A 15,992-nucleotide genomic window follows, 5' to 3' on the forward strand; every position below is an offset into this window, starting at 1 on the left:
GCCACTACATTTCCTACGTCTCAGCAGTCACATCACATCAATAGTAACTGCATTTGTGTAGCACTAATAACAGCCCAAGGCTCTTCACTCCCGTCATACACAACATCAATGCAGGGGTAGACACAAGCCGACAGGACGCTGGGGCCCCTCAAAGAGGGCGTCACTAGAAGGTAACCCCTAGGATGGAGAAAGTCTAGGGAGAGCTTCAGACCATGGCCAACGCAGGGAGCAAACATAATCGGGGACGTAGAAGGGACAAGATCTTGATCAGTTGGGCAGTTAGGCCAAGGAATGGCTGCTAAAGGGCCTGTCCCACTGAACGAGCTAATTCAAGCGCTCTCCCGAGCTTAAAAAAAAAATCAAACTCGTGGTAAGCACGTAGAATGTACGGAGCGGGTACGTCGGAGCTCGGGACGTCTCGTGGCTCGTAACGCTATCGGCAGGTACTCGGGAAACGCGATAAGCTCGAGTAGATTTTTCAACACGTTGAAAAATGTCCACGAGAGCCTCGAGCACCTACGAGCGGCTATTACCGTAATTCTCCGAGTTCGAATCAGGGGAAACTCGGGGGAAACTCTTGAAGGATAAGGGGGAAATCCTTTAAAACCGAGATGAGAAGAACTTTTTTCATACAGAGAGTGGTGAATCTGTGGAACTCTCTGCCACAGAGGGTAGTTGAGGCCACAGTTCATTGGCTATATTTAAGAGGGAGTTAGATGTGGCCCTTGTGGCTAAGGGGATCAGGGGGTATGGAGAGAAGGCAGGTACGGGATACTGAGTTGGATGATCAGCCATGATCATATTGAATGGCGGTGCAGGCTCGAAGGGCCGAATGGCCTACTCCTGCACCTAATTTCTATGTTTCTATGAATTAGCTCGTACACTGGGACAGCCCCATTATAGATACAGGTAAGTTTGAGATGTTACATTTCGGGAAGTCAAACCAGGGCAGGAATTTGACAGTGAATGGCAGGGCTCCAGCAGTGTTGTAGGGCAGAGGAATCTCGGAGAACTAGTACATAGCTCCTTGAAAGTGGCGTCACAGATAGATGCACAATGGGCATGGGGAACCGCTCACGGGTGGGGGAGGGATGGAGATCACTCACGTGAATCTGGAAGCCATAATTCCGCTGGACCTGGTGCTCAGTGACGTTGCTGCAGTTCCGTAAGTCAATCTCTCCGTCCAAGTCATTGGCCTGAGAGGAAAGTTGGACAAATTGGATGTGGTGAAGTAAGATTGAAATCAACCCCTCACCACCCTGACTATGGATGCACCAAGCAGACCCATAACGTGCCCTTTGCCTAGAAACATGCTTCACACCTCACAGCAGCGGTATCCAACAACATTTAACACAAACCACACAAGATGGTATCATCAAAGGAAGACACAAAAAGGAGCTACAACCAAAACTGCAGATGCAAAAACAAGAAACTGCAGATGCAATTTAATACACAAAAGGACACAAAGTGCTGGAGTAACTCAGCAGCTCAGGCAGCATCTCTAGAGGACATGGATAGGTGACATTTCAGGTTCTTGATTCCTCGACTCAGGGGAATAAGACTCTGTGCATTCACCCTGTGTATTCCGCCATCTCTATCTATCTATATATCTATATATTACTAAAACTTTCATCTTGTTTGTTTGTTTGTTTGTTCCCGGTACATGATAGCGCAACAATTTTAAGCCCACCTTACTCACCATTGTCCTGCGATGTGAACTAGCAGGTTTCGTTCAGATTGATGTTATATTTGTAAAGTTGTTGACTTTTTAAACTTTAATAAACCTGGCAGTCACGCTCCCACTTGCCTGCCGCGCCTGCGCAGTTGGGGGAGAGTTGCCGTGGCGTCACAACGGAAACCCGTCAGCCGCGCCTGCGCAGTTGGGGGGGCTATGGGTGAGTGGTGGAATATGCGTTGGGGAGGGGGACCCAACAGGTCCGCGCTTGGTCTAGTATTCTTATAAATCTCCAGAAGATCACCCTCATCCTCCTGTGCTGTGGGGAATAAAGTCCTAACCTGCCCAACCTCTCCCTACGACTCAGGCCCTCGAGACCTGGCAACATCCTCGTAAAGATTTTCACTGCACCTCGGTACACGTGACAATAAACTAAACTACATATTTTCTGCACCCTTTCCAGCTTAAAGGTTCCCCAAAAAATGAGTTAGCTTAAGATGCTGCCATTTCAAATGTCCCTGTCAGCAGAGAGATGTTCACGACACTTGTCGAGAGTTGGACAGGTCCATTGCCAGCGCTTGTCACAACAGCCCGCAGGCACTGGGAGTGTGGTGAACTATCAAACCTCTCACCTCCTCTGCTGTGGAGTCTCGGTAATACCGCAGGCTGGAGTCCGTCAGAACAAACCAGTGTTTCTTCCACTGAAACAGGAGAATAATCACATGCGTTCATATTAGGTGCAGGAAGGAACCACAGATGCTGGTTTAAACCGAAGGTACAGACACAAAAAGCTGGAGTAACTCAGCGGGTCAGGCAGCATCTTTGGAGGGAAGGAATGGGGGACGTTTTGGATTGAGACCCTACTTCAGACACTGTTTGCTTTGTTGTCACCTTCCCCGAGCTAACAATGATCCTATGTTACATTTTCCTTGGACGGCATCTCTTTTGATGTCTCGTTTTCACACCATCTCCTTCCTTATCTCCATGTCTCCCTCTCCCCTGTCTCTCAGACTGAAGAAGGGTCTCAATCCAAAATGTCACCCATTCCTTCTCTCCAGAGATGCTGCCTGTCCCGCTGAGATACTGCAGCTTTTTGTGTCTATCATGTTAAGTCTCGAGAAGGACTAATCAGTCAAGGCAGCAGCTGTCCCCGGCATTTACCTGGAATAATGGATGAGAATTAAAGGACGTTCCTTTAGGCAGGAGATGAGAATGAATTTCTTTAGTCAGAGGGTGGTGAATCTGTGGAATTCTTTACCGCAGAAGGCTGTGGAGGCCAAGTCAATGGATATTTTTAAAGCAGAGATAGATAGATTCTCAGGTGTCAGGAGTTATGGGGAGAAGGCAGGAGAATGGGGTTAGGAGGGAAAGATAGATCACTCATGATTGAATGGCAGAGTAGACTTGATGGACCGAACAGCCTAATTCTGCTCCTATTAATTATGACATTATGAGAACTTGTACCTGCAGGGAGACCAGGTTTTGTGCCCACTTGCACCAAGTTTTAGTCGGATGAAGAGGGATCATATTGAAACCTACCAGATAATGAAATGCCTGGATGGAGTGGATGTGGAAAGGACGTTTTCAGCCGTCTAAACTAAACTGAAGTCAGGGCTGAAATGGGTCATCGAAGTTACTCGTGAGAGTGTCCAGGACCAGAGGGCATAGCCTCAGAATAAAAGGACGTACCTTTAGAAGGGAGATTAGGAGGAATCTGTTCTGTATTTATGCCTACTGTATTCCGTTGTGCTGAAGCAAAGCAAGAATTTCATTGTCCTATCTGGGACACATGACAATAAACTCTCTTGAATCTTGAATTTCTTTAGCCAGAGGGTGGTGAATCTGCGGAATTCATTGCCACAGATGGTGGTGGAGGCCAAGTCATTGGGTATTTTTAAGGCAGAAACTGATAGGTTCTTCATTAGGAAGGGCGACAAAGGTTACAGGGAGAAGGCAGGAGAATGGGGTTGAGAGGAAAAAATACATCAGCCATGTTTAAAATGGTGGAACTGACTCAATAGGCGGAATGGTCTAATTCTTATGTCTTATGGTACATGAGCCTGGCCTGGCCGTGACTAATGAGGTTGGTGGTGGGGGACTGTAGCCGTTGGAAACGGGTAGTGTGGGGATGGTGAACGGGTAGATTAAATGCAGTCGTAGGTCTAACACGGGCTGGCCACCATGACAGGGTAGGGACAACACCAGGCACCTTGTTGATGGACACTCACCTCGCCAGAGTCACCCAGAATGGACATCCAACCCTTCTTGAAATTCAGGAGATCTGGCTGAAATCAGAAAAGCAAGAAGATGAGATCAATGGAAATTCTGAAAAATTCTGCCCGTGGAATTCATTGTTCAGTTTGGTTTAGTTTGGAGATACAGAGCGGAAACGGGGCCTTCGGCCCACCGTGACCATTCCGACCAGCGATCCCCGCACAATAACACATTAAACGCTGAATATTTGCCCCGTTGGGACCGTATCCTTCGATAGAAACAAGGAACTACAGATGCTGATTTAGGGAAAAAAAGGACACAAAGTTTTGAAGTAACTCAGCGGGTCAGGCAGCATATCTGGAGAACATGGATATACAAAGTTGCAGGACGGGGTCATAGAAACATAGAAAATAGGTGCAGGAGTAGGCCATTAGGCCCTTCGAGCCTGCACCACCATTCAATATGATCATGGCTGATCATCCAACTCAGTATCCTGTACCTGCTTTCTCTCCATACCTCCTGATCCCTTTAGCCACAATGGCCACATCTAACTCCCTCTTAAATATAGCCAATGAACTGGCCTCAACTACATTATGTGGCAGAGAATTCTAGAGGTTCACCACCCTCTGTGTGAAAAATGTTTTTCTCATCTCTTCTTTTTCAAAAGTCAGAGGAGCTGAATTTAGGCCATTCAGCCCATCAGAATTCTACCCCGCCATTCACTCATGGATGATCTATCTTTCCCTCGCAATCCCATTCTCCTGCCTTCTCCCCGTAACCTTTGACCTAAAATGTAACCCATCTCAGTTCTCCAGAGATGCTGCCTGACCAGCTGAATAACTCCAGCACTGTGACTGTGTCCTTTCATGCACTTCTCTGCACCTCGATACATGCAACAATAGTAAACCTGAACCTAAACGTTGCAGCTGAATTCATTGCTGCACTTTTCAGACAGTAGATTGCAGACTGGAACAACTCTTGGTGTAAAATGATTCTCATTTCCTCTTTGTTTAAGAAAGAACTGCAGATGCTGCAAAAGTCGAAGGTAGACAAAAATGCTGGAGAAACTCAGCGGATGAGGCAGCATCTATGGAGCGAAGGAATAGGTGACGTTTCGGGTCGAGACCCGAAACGTCACCTATTCCTTCGCTCCATAGATGCTGCCTCACCGTCATTTTCTCTTTGACTCGATCAATTACCTTGCGTCTGTGTCCTCTGATCCCTGCTCCTTTGGTCACTGGTTTCCGTGTTACCTTATTTGCCCCACGAAAGCTCATGGTTTTATCCGCACCTATTCATTCTCCCCATTCATGCTTCTTTGGCCTTCTTTCCAGACCGCCAGACTTTATACTTTGCATTCAACGTATTGGCCCCGTGACTGCCCAAACCATCACTTTCATCCTCACATTTTGTCTCGTCTGCAGATGGTGATATTAAAACCTGTACACCCGAGGACAGGTCATGGCTATACATCATAAAGAGCCTTGGTCCTAACAGCAACCTCTGGGGGGGCACCGTTTTATATACTTACTTACTTACTGCCTATTCTGCCTCCTGGCATGTAGGGCAGCAACAAAGGTCCTCCACTCAGTGGTGCTGATTCCCTCAGTTGCTGTTTCCGTAACATATTTGTTTTACGAGACAGGGTTGTTAGCCCTGTGCTCAACCTCCAACCTGGAGGACCAATGGATCGCTCTTTGTCTCGTCTCTACCCTTCGACCTGTCCAGCATGGGAGACCCTAACAGCGGCTTGTACTCGCTAGAATTTAGAAGATTGAGGGGGGATCTTATAGAAACTTACAAAATTCTTAAGGGATTGGACAGGCTAGATGCAGGAAGATTGTTCCCGATGTTGGGGAAGTCCAGGACAAGGGGTCACAGTTTAAGGATAAGGGGGAAATCCTTTAGGACCGAGATGAGAAAAACATTTTTCACACAGAGAGTGGTGAATCTGTGGAACTCTCTGCCACAGAAGGTAGTTGAGGCCACAGTTCATTGGCTATATTTAAGAGGGAGTTAGATGTGGCCCTTGTGGCTAAAGGGATCAGGGGGTATGGAGAGAAGGCAGGTACAGGATACCGAGCTGGATGATCAGCCGTGATCATATTGAATAGCGGTGCAGGCTCGAAGGGCCGAATGGCCTACTCCTGCACCTATGTTTCTATGAGACAAATCTCCCGCTGGCATAGCTCCAGGGGTCACCAGACCGTCTGAATTTCTATGGTCAGAGGCTGGTGAATTTGTGGAATTCATTGCCACAGACTGGTGTGGAGGCCAAGTCAATGGGTGTCTTTAATCGGGAACCCCTTGTCCTGGGCTTCCCCAACATCAGGAAGTCTTGATCGGGAGCGGTGTTATGGGTTGAAGGCAGGAGAATGGGGTTGAGAGGGAAAGATAGATCAGGTATGATTGAATAGCAGAGTAGACACAATGGGACGAACGGCGTAACTCTGCTCCTAGAACCTATGAATATGAATGATGCCTCATTCCCACAGACACACCTGAGGCCATGTAGTACTAACAGAGCCACGAGAGATCGAGAGCACCAGCCGTGCATAAAGCTCCTCTAAACATAGGAGCTTGGCGCTTCCTGTCACAATTTATTTTTCAGCGCTGGTTTACAACATCTCCACTTCCTTTCTGTTGACATTGTGTCATGCAGACCACAGCCCTACACCTCACACTGACCAGCGACTCCAATATCCCCAGAACAATGTCAACATATTACGCTTCGTTCATCTTGAATTCCACGATCAGAGAAAATAATTTTTCAAAACCTTTTCAGCTAATTGAATCCCTTCAAATAAATCAATCTGACCGTCCCATCATCTCAAGGGCACAAAATGCTGGAGTGACTCTGTGGGACAGGCAGCATCTCTGGAGAGAAAGAACGTGTGACGTTTCGGGTCCCATTCCTTTTCTCCAGAGATGCTGCCTGTCCCGCTGAGTGACTCCAGCATTTTGCGTCTATCTTCGATTTAAACCAACATCTGCAGTTCGTTCCTACACCTCAAGGGCACAAATGAGTGGAAACCAAATTGATTAAGGAGGAACTGCAAATGCTGGAAAATCAAAGGTAGACAAAAATGCTAGAGAAACTCAGCGGGCGAGGCAGCATCTATGGAGCGAAGGAAGAAGGGTTTCGGCCCGAAACGTTGCCTATTTCCTTCGCTCCGTAGATGCTGCCTCACCCGCTGTGTTTCTCCTGGAAACTACATTGAGGCAAGATGTCCTTGGTTTGTAATATTTTAATTTAGTTTAGTTTGAAGACACAGCACGAGTAGATAAGAGGCCCTTCAGCCCACTGAGTCCACCTTGACTATTGATCACATGTTCACACTAGTTATATGTCAAGGGTTCCCAACCCGAGGTAAATGTACCCCCAGGGGGTAAATTCCGCCTACCCAGGGGGTAGATTTGTTGATTCTGGATTTGTACATCTTTTTTCTCATTGACTGACTGTGTTTGGTTCAGGTATACCGGTATCTGTTCATCATTAGTTGTTCATAAATAAGTGATATAACATTGTTATGTTCTATTAAAGTTGCCAGGGGTAAACGGGACGAAAAAGGTTGAGGACCCCTGTTCTATGTTATCCTACTTTTTCATCCACTCCCCACACACTAGAGATAATTTTACAGAGGGCCAATTAACCTACAAACCCACACGTCTTTTGCGTACAGGAGGAAATCCAGGCAATAGGGAGTACATGGAAACTCCACACAGACAGCACCCGAGGCCAGGAGCGAACTGGGTCTCCAGCGCTGTGAGACAGCAGCACTACCAGCTGTGCCATCCCTACTGTTTGAAGCCTAGGTTTGTTTTGGTGAAGCTGCAGTCAGCATTCCTGACGTCGGCTTTGGGACAAGTGGAACATCACTACCTCTGCATTTCATTCCATTCCAGTCCCCGGAGTTTAAAGAAAAAACAACATTCTTGTGCGCTGTTGTTTTCAGCGATGAATGCATAGCCTTTGCCCTACCCACTGTTCATGGTCCACTTCAAAACAATTCCAATGTGCTCTTCTTGGACAGAAAGCTGATGACCTCATAATTCCACACAAAGCATCGTATCAGCCAGTCAGTGACTCACGCCTCCTTTGTCCGCTGGTGACTTGCTTCTCCCTCCGGAGAAGTCATCGGATCTCCTTCCCCAACATTCATTCACAAAGAGGACGGGCACGGTGGTGCAGCGGGTAGAGTTGCTGCCTCACAGCGCCAGAGACCCAGGTTCAATCCCAGCTACGGGTGCGGTCTGCACGGAGTTTGTACGTTCTCCCCGTGACCTGCGTGGGTTTTCTCCAAGTCTTGATCGGGAAGGGTGTTATGGGTTGAAGATCCACCCAAACAGAGGTGCTCCTCCACTCAGTTGTAACCGATCAACAACATCTTGCATAGATTTCCTGGAACTTCACGTAAAGAGCACACATAAACATTGCTCACACTCGTGACCACAAAATATTGTATGTTAATCTGCCAGGATCTGCTCGTAGCTTAGTTTAGAGATACAGGGCCTTCAGTCTGAAGAAGGGTCTCGACCCAAAACATCACCCATTCCTTCTCTCCAGAGATGCTGCCTGTCCCGCTGAGTTACTCCAGCACTTTGTGTCTACCTTCAGTCCACCGAGTCCATGCTGACCGCTCGTTCACACTAGTTTCATGCTGTGCCATTCGTGATAAAATAGATCTGCTGGCCAAGGCACCTTGCTTCAAGTTGAAGCAACTTTACTAAATGGCCACAGTGGCAAATTAATTTAATTTCAGGAACATTTAGGCGGCATGGTGGCGCAGTGGTAGACAATAGGCAATAGGTGCAGGAGTAGGCCATTTGGCCCTTCGAGCCAGCACCACCATTCAATGTGATCATGGCTGATCATCCCCAATCAGTACCCCGTTCCTGCCTTCTCCCCATATCCCCTGACTCCGCTATCTTTAAGAGCCCTATCTAGCTCTCTCTTGAAAGCATCCAGAGAACCGGACTCCACCGCCCTCTGAGGCAGAGAATTCCACAGAGTTGCTGCCTTACAGCGCTGGAGACTCGGGTGCCGTCTGTACTATGGGTGCCGTCTGTACGGAGTTTGCACGTTCTCCCCGTGGGTTTTCTCCCAATTCTTAGATTTCCTCCCATATTCCGAAGACGTACAGGTTGGTATGTTAATTGGCTTGGTAAATGTAAAAATTGTCCCTAGTGTGTGTGGGATGGTGTTACTATGCGGGGAATCGCTAGCCGACACAGACCCAGTGGGCCGAAGGGCTTGTTTCCGCTCTGTATCTCTAAACTAAACTAAAACATTGCGGTGAAGCGTTTCGGTACGGAAAATGTTCCTCGGCATACGCAACCATATGGAGAGGGGCAAAGGGAACTTGGGTAAACATTACACAAATCATTAAAAGGTGGTGATTACTGATTAATAAGAGAAACAGTGTGGATCACACCCGGGGCAAGGTTAGTCTAAGACTGCATTGAATCGAGGTCAGAGCAATGTGTGTTGTTCATTGCTCGTGTAACACAAACACAAGGACGGTACAGAACTCATCTATGTTTCAGCAGAGACTGTACAGACAAGGGGAGGCCCGGGAGAGACCTAACAGACGTCTTTAAAATCACAAAGGTTTTTTTTGATGGATTGTAGATAGAGAAGATGTTTTCATTACTGACAGTCAGGCATCCATCTCCCCACCACTCACACACTCAACCACATTCTCCGTCACATGCAGAGACCTACCCTCTCACACACTGAGCCACTGTGTCTCCCACACACACATGCACACACACTCGCCTTCCTTCTCTCACAGTTAAGGGCCTGTCCCACTTAGGTGTCATTTGCGCAACATCATTTACGTGTCACGACGCGATGTGCGCATGGTGACATAGGCAGTGAGGCGCGTTCGCGCGCAGCGCCCCAGGATTTTGTAATGTACAAAATCTTCGCCCGCCATCTGCGTGACGCGCAAATTACACCCAAGTGTGACAGGCCTTTAACTGTCCCTCTCTCAAACATGCTGATCTTTCTTCTTTCTCACACTGTCTCGCTCACAGACCCTCCCTCTCGCACTGACCCACCGTGTCTCCGAAACACACACACACACACACATCTCTTTCTCACATTGATTCATTATTACAATGACTCTTTCTCTCTCCCTCTCTCTCTAGATCGAACAAGATCCTACACTTCACTGCCACCAGCATAAGCAAGACCAGCTTCACACCAGACACTCCCTCTTCTCCCCTCTCCCATCAGGCAAGAGGTACAGAAGTTTGAAAACGCATAGCTCCAGATTCAGGGACAGTTTATTCCCAGTTGTTATCAGGCAACTGAACCATCCCCTATCACCAACTACAGCGTATCCTCTATCCTTTTGGAGATCTTCAAACTATCTTGGACTAAACATAATTCCCTTTATCCTGTATCTGTACACTGTGGATGGCTTGAATGTAATCACATATAGTCTTTTCTTTGACTGGATAGTACGCAACAAAAAAGCTTTACACCACACCTCCGTACACATCACAATAGTAATACAATAACTAACAGGAGCTAGCAGAGATCATTTGGGCCAAATGGCCTGGGTCCATGCTATACACACCTTTCAAAAAAGTAGACAAAATTCAATCTGATGAGTTAGTTGATCGTTTAGTTTAGTTTAGAGATAGAGCGCGGAAACAGGCCCTTCAGCCCACTGAGTCCATGCTGACCAGCGATCCACACACATTAACACTAATCTACTCACACTAGGGACAATTTTACAATTGGACCACGACAATTAACCTACAAACCTGCATGACTTTGGAGTGTGGGGGGGAAAGCGGAGCACCCAGAGAAAACCCGCGCAGGTCACGGGGAGAACGTACAAACTCTGAACAGATAACGGCCTTAGTCAGGATCGAACCCGGGTCTCCGGCACTGTAAGGCAGCAACTCTACCGCTGTGCCACCCTTGATCTCTACCATAGCAGCATGACAACTGATGCCTGTTCCTCTGGAGAAGGGGAGAAGGCATCACATGTCCACACAACATCAGAGCCACTTTGCCCCTCATGCCTGCCCCTGTCATTCAATACGATCATGGCTCAACCTATCAGAACCTCAACACGGCAATCCTGCCGACCCACAGCAACCTTTCACACACTTACTTATTTCAAATCTATCTCCCTCAGCCTTAAAAATATTCAAATAATCTCTTTCTACCACTTCAAGAAAGAGCATTCCAAAGACTCACAACTGTCTGCGAAATAAACATTGCCTCAAGTCTCTCCTTTAAATGGATAACTCCCCGAGGATCTTAATCTGTTTCAATCAACTCCCGTCCCTCCCTTCTAAATTCCAGCGGAATTGCCTGCCCCAAGATAGACACAAGAAGCTGGAATAACTCAGCGGGTCAGACAGCATCTCTGGAGATAAGGAATCGGTGATGTTTCAGGCCAAAACCCTTCTTCAGCCCAGGTCTGGCCACCAGAATAAGGGCGAACTTTTTTTTTATTGCAGAGAGGGGTTGATATCAGTAACACGCTCCCAGAGGAGATGGTGCAATCAAATACAATGACAACATTTAAGAGGTATTTAGACAGGGATTTAAACAGGCCAGGGTGAAAATGACAGCATGGCCGCGATGGGTCGAAGAGCTGTATAGCTCTCTTATTTGGTCGTGTCCTCAAAAGGTTAAGTAGAGTTGACCCTATCTGCCCTCCGCCCCGGCACACCGCCCCGTCACACCACCCACCCACAACATCTGATCTGAAACTCTGGAACATTCAGAAAAAGGTCAGTTCCAATGATGCAAGAGGTGGAAGGAATAATGAGAAACAGGGAAGGGTGTGGGGGAAGAGATATATATATTATATATAATATAATATATATAGAGAGAGGGGGGAGGGAGGTAGGGGGAGAGAAGTGGGGGAGAGGGGCAGAGAGGGAGATGGGGAAGAGTGTAAGAAAGAACTGCAGATGTTGGTTTAAATCGAAGGTAGACACAAAATGCTGGAGTAACTCAGCGGGTGAGGCAGCATCTCTGGAGAGAAGGAATGGGCGATATTTTGGGTGGAGACCCCTCTTCAGACTGGGGAAGAGAGAGGGTATGTATAGAGGGGAAGAGACAGGGAAATCGAGACGGGGAAGGGAGAAAGGGGAGACGGAAAAATAGAAGGGGGGAGAGAGAGGGAGACATATAGAGAGACGGAAAAGAGAGGGAAGATAAGGAGGAGGGGGGAGAGAGAGGGGGAGAGAGGGTGGGAAAGGGGGGAGGGGTGGGAAAGGGGGAGAGGGAAAAGGGGGAGAGAGGGGTGGGAAAGGGGGAGAGAGGGGTGGGAAAGGGGGAGAGAGGAAGTTTGAGTGAGTGAGGAAGTTTGAGAGAGTGAGGAAGTTTGAGAGAGTGAGAAAGGCGCAGAGTAGCTTGAGAGGATTGTGTGGAGAAAATGTACAGGAAGTGATCAAGGTGTGTGTGAGAGAGGGAGGGAGGGAGGGAGGGAGGGGGAGAGTCTGGAATGAAAAAGTGAGAGCAAAGAAAAGATCTTATAGCAGAGCAAAGATCCTATAGCAGAGGATCGTTGTAGCAGAGCTATAGGATCTTTGAGTGAGAGAGCTGTGTGTGTGTGAGAGAGAGGGTGAGGGAGAGAGAAGAGGGGAAAGCAAGATCAAGAGGATGAACACCCACCACAGTAACCAGAAAAGTAAACCACAAGCCTTTAACTTGTTTCCTGAACATTCAGTGATCTCTCTATCCCCCCCACCACACACACACCCACCCACACATACATACACACATACATGCACACCCACACCCCCCCCACCCACACACACACCCACATACACACACACACCCATACACACACATACCCCCACACACACCCACACCACCCCACACACACACCCACACTCACACACACTCCCACACCCACACACACACACACCCCCCCACACACACACAAACACACATCCACACACCACCACACACACCCACACACCACACACCCACCCACACACCCACACACCCCCACACACACACACACACCCCCACACACACACACACCCACACACACCCACACCCACCACACACCCACACCCACCCACACACACACCACCCCGAACACCCACACCCACCAACACACACACAGACCCACACACACACCCCCCCACACACACACCCCCCCACACACACACCCCCACACACACACACCCCCACACCCCCCCCCACACACACACACCCCCACCCCCACACACACACCCACACAGTTACTGGGATTACATTCCCCTGGACAGATGGAGTGCAGGATCCGAGCTGCCAAAGGCGCATGAACTTCAGACCCACACACACTCTCTGCCGTTCAAAAACAAGTTTGTAAAGTAGCGACGGACTCACCATGGTGGGGCCTGGCGTGTGTGGAATGCAACTCCCTGCCTCCAGGTTACATATCCCCCTCCTGACCAGGACCAGGACCAGGCCCGGGCCTTGCCTCCAGCTCCACGCCCGCCCGCCTGCAGCCGACGATGATGCTCCCCGCCCCAAGCACAGTGAGTGCACACGAACTCAGACTTCCTATGGCAGAGATGTGGAGAAGGAGGGAGGAGGAGGGGGGTATGATGGGGTGGGGGAAAGAGGGAAGGGGAGGTACAAATGGGGAAGGGAACCTCTTTGAGGGCGAGCGGGAGGGAGATTACTCTGGTTACTGAAGGGCCACCAGGCACAGGGGAGGGCAGGAGAAGGGAGATGGGATGCTTACAAGACCAGGGACAAAGGCAGGGGGAACCTCCAGATCCGTAGACTCAGAAGGCGCTTTCTGAAAAGGGACAGGGGGTTAGGATGGGCGGGCTTCACTGATCGGCTGCACCTGGCATGGTACCTTCATTGACTGGTGTACGCAAGGACCGGGGAGGTCGGGCTGCACTCCACCCACTAGGCAAGCTGGACCATCATCCCTGGCCTGGAGATGCGGTCTTCCCAGCGGGGGGAGAAGGAGAGACTCGCAGGATGCCATGGCAGAGGAGCTAGGGGCCTTCCCTGTTTCTTAGAGGATCGGTGGGACATGAAAAAGCTCCGAGGGAGGGGAGGCCCGACGACTGGAGAGGCCCAATCTCGTCGCCTTTCGGGGCGGGCTCGAAGGGAGCTGAGCGGAGAAGAACTTGTTGCTTGAGCAACTCACTGCTCTATCCAGTATTGGCACTCATACCCCAGATACCTTGGACCTCTGGGGATGCCCCAGGCGATGGGGGCTAGACGGAGGCTTAGGGAGGAGGAGAAAGGAGGCGAGAGAAGGGAATGGAGGTCCCTGGAGAGGGGGAGCGAGATCTGCAGGGGGAGGAGAGAGAGGGAAGAGTCAAGGAGGGAGAGAGGAGGGGAGAGGAGAAGGGACAGGACTGGGTAGGGGAGATCCGGGTACTGCTATCTGGGGTCGAGGAGGGGAGGGGGGGAGAGGTGAAGAGGGACCAGAGTTGAGGTTCTAATCGACTGGGAGGAGAGAGGGAGCACCTGATTTCCTGAGGGAACATCTCCTATGCGGTGGAGGGAAAGGAGGCCAGGAGGAGCACATGGGAGAGCGACTGGAGGAGAGGAGAGGGTGAGAGACAGCGGAGAGCAGCGATGGAGGTGGGCAGGGGGGAGAGGTGCTGTTCATGGGGAGGAGGAGAGAGATGAGGGGGAGTTAGAGAGGGAAGAGAGAGAGGAGGGGGAGAGAGCGAAGGGGGGGAGGGAGGGGCGAGAGAGGCGAGGGGGGAGGCGGAGGAGCGGGGACAGGTTGCTGGGTTGTCTTCGAGTGGTGAGCTCTGGGAGGCCTAGATGGGCATTGCAGCAGCTTTAAGCTAATTGGGAGTTTGGGAGGTGGGGAGTCCTCTTCGACTTTTTCTCAGCAATTAAAAGGTGATGGCTCACAAGATGAGTGTAAAACAGCTCAGTGTTGAATGGCACACGTATTGATAGCATTGGAAAACTGCACCTCCTGCAATGTTAAATGCCAGCAAATGCATGGCGTAAAGTGATTTATTGCAACCCCGCACTTGACGTTCGAGCGGGTAAGATTCACTGGCATTAATTTGCCCAAACATGGTCGCGAATTGTTAAAAGCAAGTAAGGAATAACTCGGATTCGAATCAACTTTGAAAAGTAATATTGCAGCCCCCTGGGATGGTGAAATGCATTACATCATTACAAGAATGAAGGATTCTGAAGGAGGTGAGAATTGAAGCATTAAGTTACAAATGTTCACGCAGATTCCGAGCGAAAATTGAGGGACAGAGAGTAACCCGAGAGGGGGGAGGAGAGATAGCCAGAGAGCAGACGCGAGGAGAGGAGGGTAGAGGAAGAGACGGGGGGGGGATAGAGAGAGACAAAGGACAGAGAGGTGAGAGAAGTAAGGGAACCAGTAAGAGCCAGGATTTGAAGGAGACAGGAGACGATGAGAGGTGGAGCGGAGGGACCCTGAGAAAGGAGAGGGGAAATCGTTATAGGGGGAGAGATGGGAGGAGCGACTAGATGGATGGCTAGGGCGAGGGAGAGGGGTACTGAAGAGGAGAGATGGAGGAGGAGGAGAGGGCGAGGCGAGGGTAGGGCGGTAGCCCGCAAATAGAGGGAGGGCCGAAGCTGAGGGGTGTGAGTGGGTATATGACGCGCGAGAAGAGCTCGGAGGGGGGGGCTGTAGGGATCGCTGCCAGAAGGGAGACGGCAGAAGCGAAGAGGGGAGGGGTGTAGAACGTGGGAAAGGGTAAGGGAGGGTCTGGAAAGGGGGGAGTGGGTGGATGATACTTATGTGAATGTGATTGGTACAAATAGGGATGTTCTAGTTGGTGAGAATTAACCTCTGGGCAGCAGAGAGGAAGTTTCTGAAAATGCCCGTGTGTTGAGGCCGCTGGCGCCCGGCCCCCTCAGAGGGGGAGGGGGACCGTTTTTGCATTGTTTGGGTATTCTGGGGGATGGTGGTAGAGAGCTTAAAGAAAAGAGGGAGGGTGTAAGTGAATTTTAGATGAGGAGGGGAAATGTGACGTAACAACGAAGAGTGTGGAAAAAGTGAAGGGGATGTGCTGAATGACGCGTTGTGTGTAAGCACGTATGCAGATAGCTGATCTCAGCGTAGGAGGGGTACATGAGGGATGTGAGAGGAGCGAGCCGGTGTGTCGC

General features: G+C 49.6%; 1 protein-coding gene across 2 annotated transcripts in view; it reads right to left on the reverse strand.

The window, feature by feature from the left end:
* triobpb (TRIO and F-actin binding protein b) overlaps positions 1-15,992 on the reverse strand; it is an 88,330-nt gene that overhangs the window by 24,132 nt on the left and 48,206 nt on the right. For both annotated transcript variants that reach the window (XM_055663236.1, XM_055663237.1), the window contains 3 exons: positions 3,904-3,960; positions 2,308-2,376; positions 1,107-1,196 (listed from right to left, as the gene is read on the reverse strand). In XM_055663236.1, coding sequence (XP_055519211.1) covers positions 1,107-1,196; positions 2,308-2,376; positions 3,904-3,960 — 216 coding nt within the window. The remainder of the gene's footprint in view (positions 1-1,106; positions 1,197-2,307; positions 2,377-3,903; positions 3,961-15,992) is intronic.

The sequence above is a fragment of the Leucoraja erinacea genome, chromosome 37 (assembly GCF_028641065.1).
Source record: "Leucoraja erinacea ecotype New England chromosome 37, Leri_hhj_1, whole genome shotgun sequence".
Lineage (NCBI taxonomy): Eukaryota > Metazoa > Chordata > Chondrichthyes > Rajiformes > Rajidae > Leucoraja > Leucoraja erinaceus.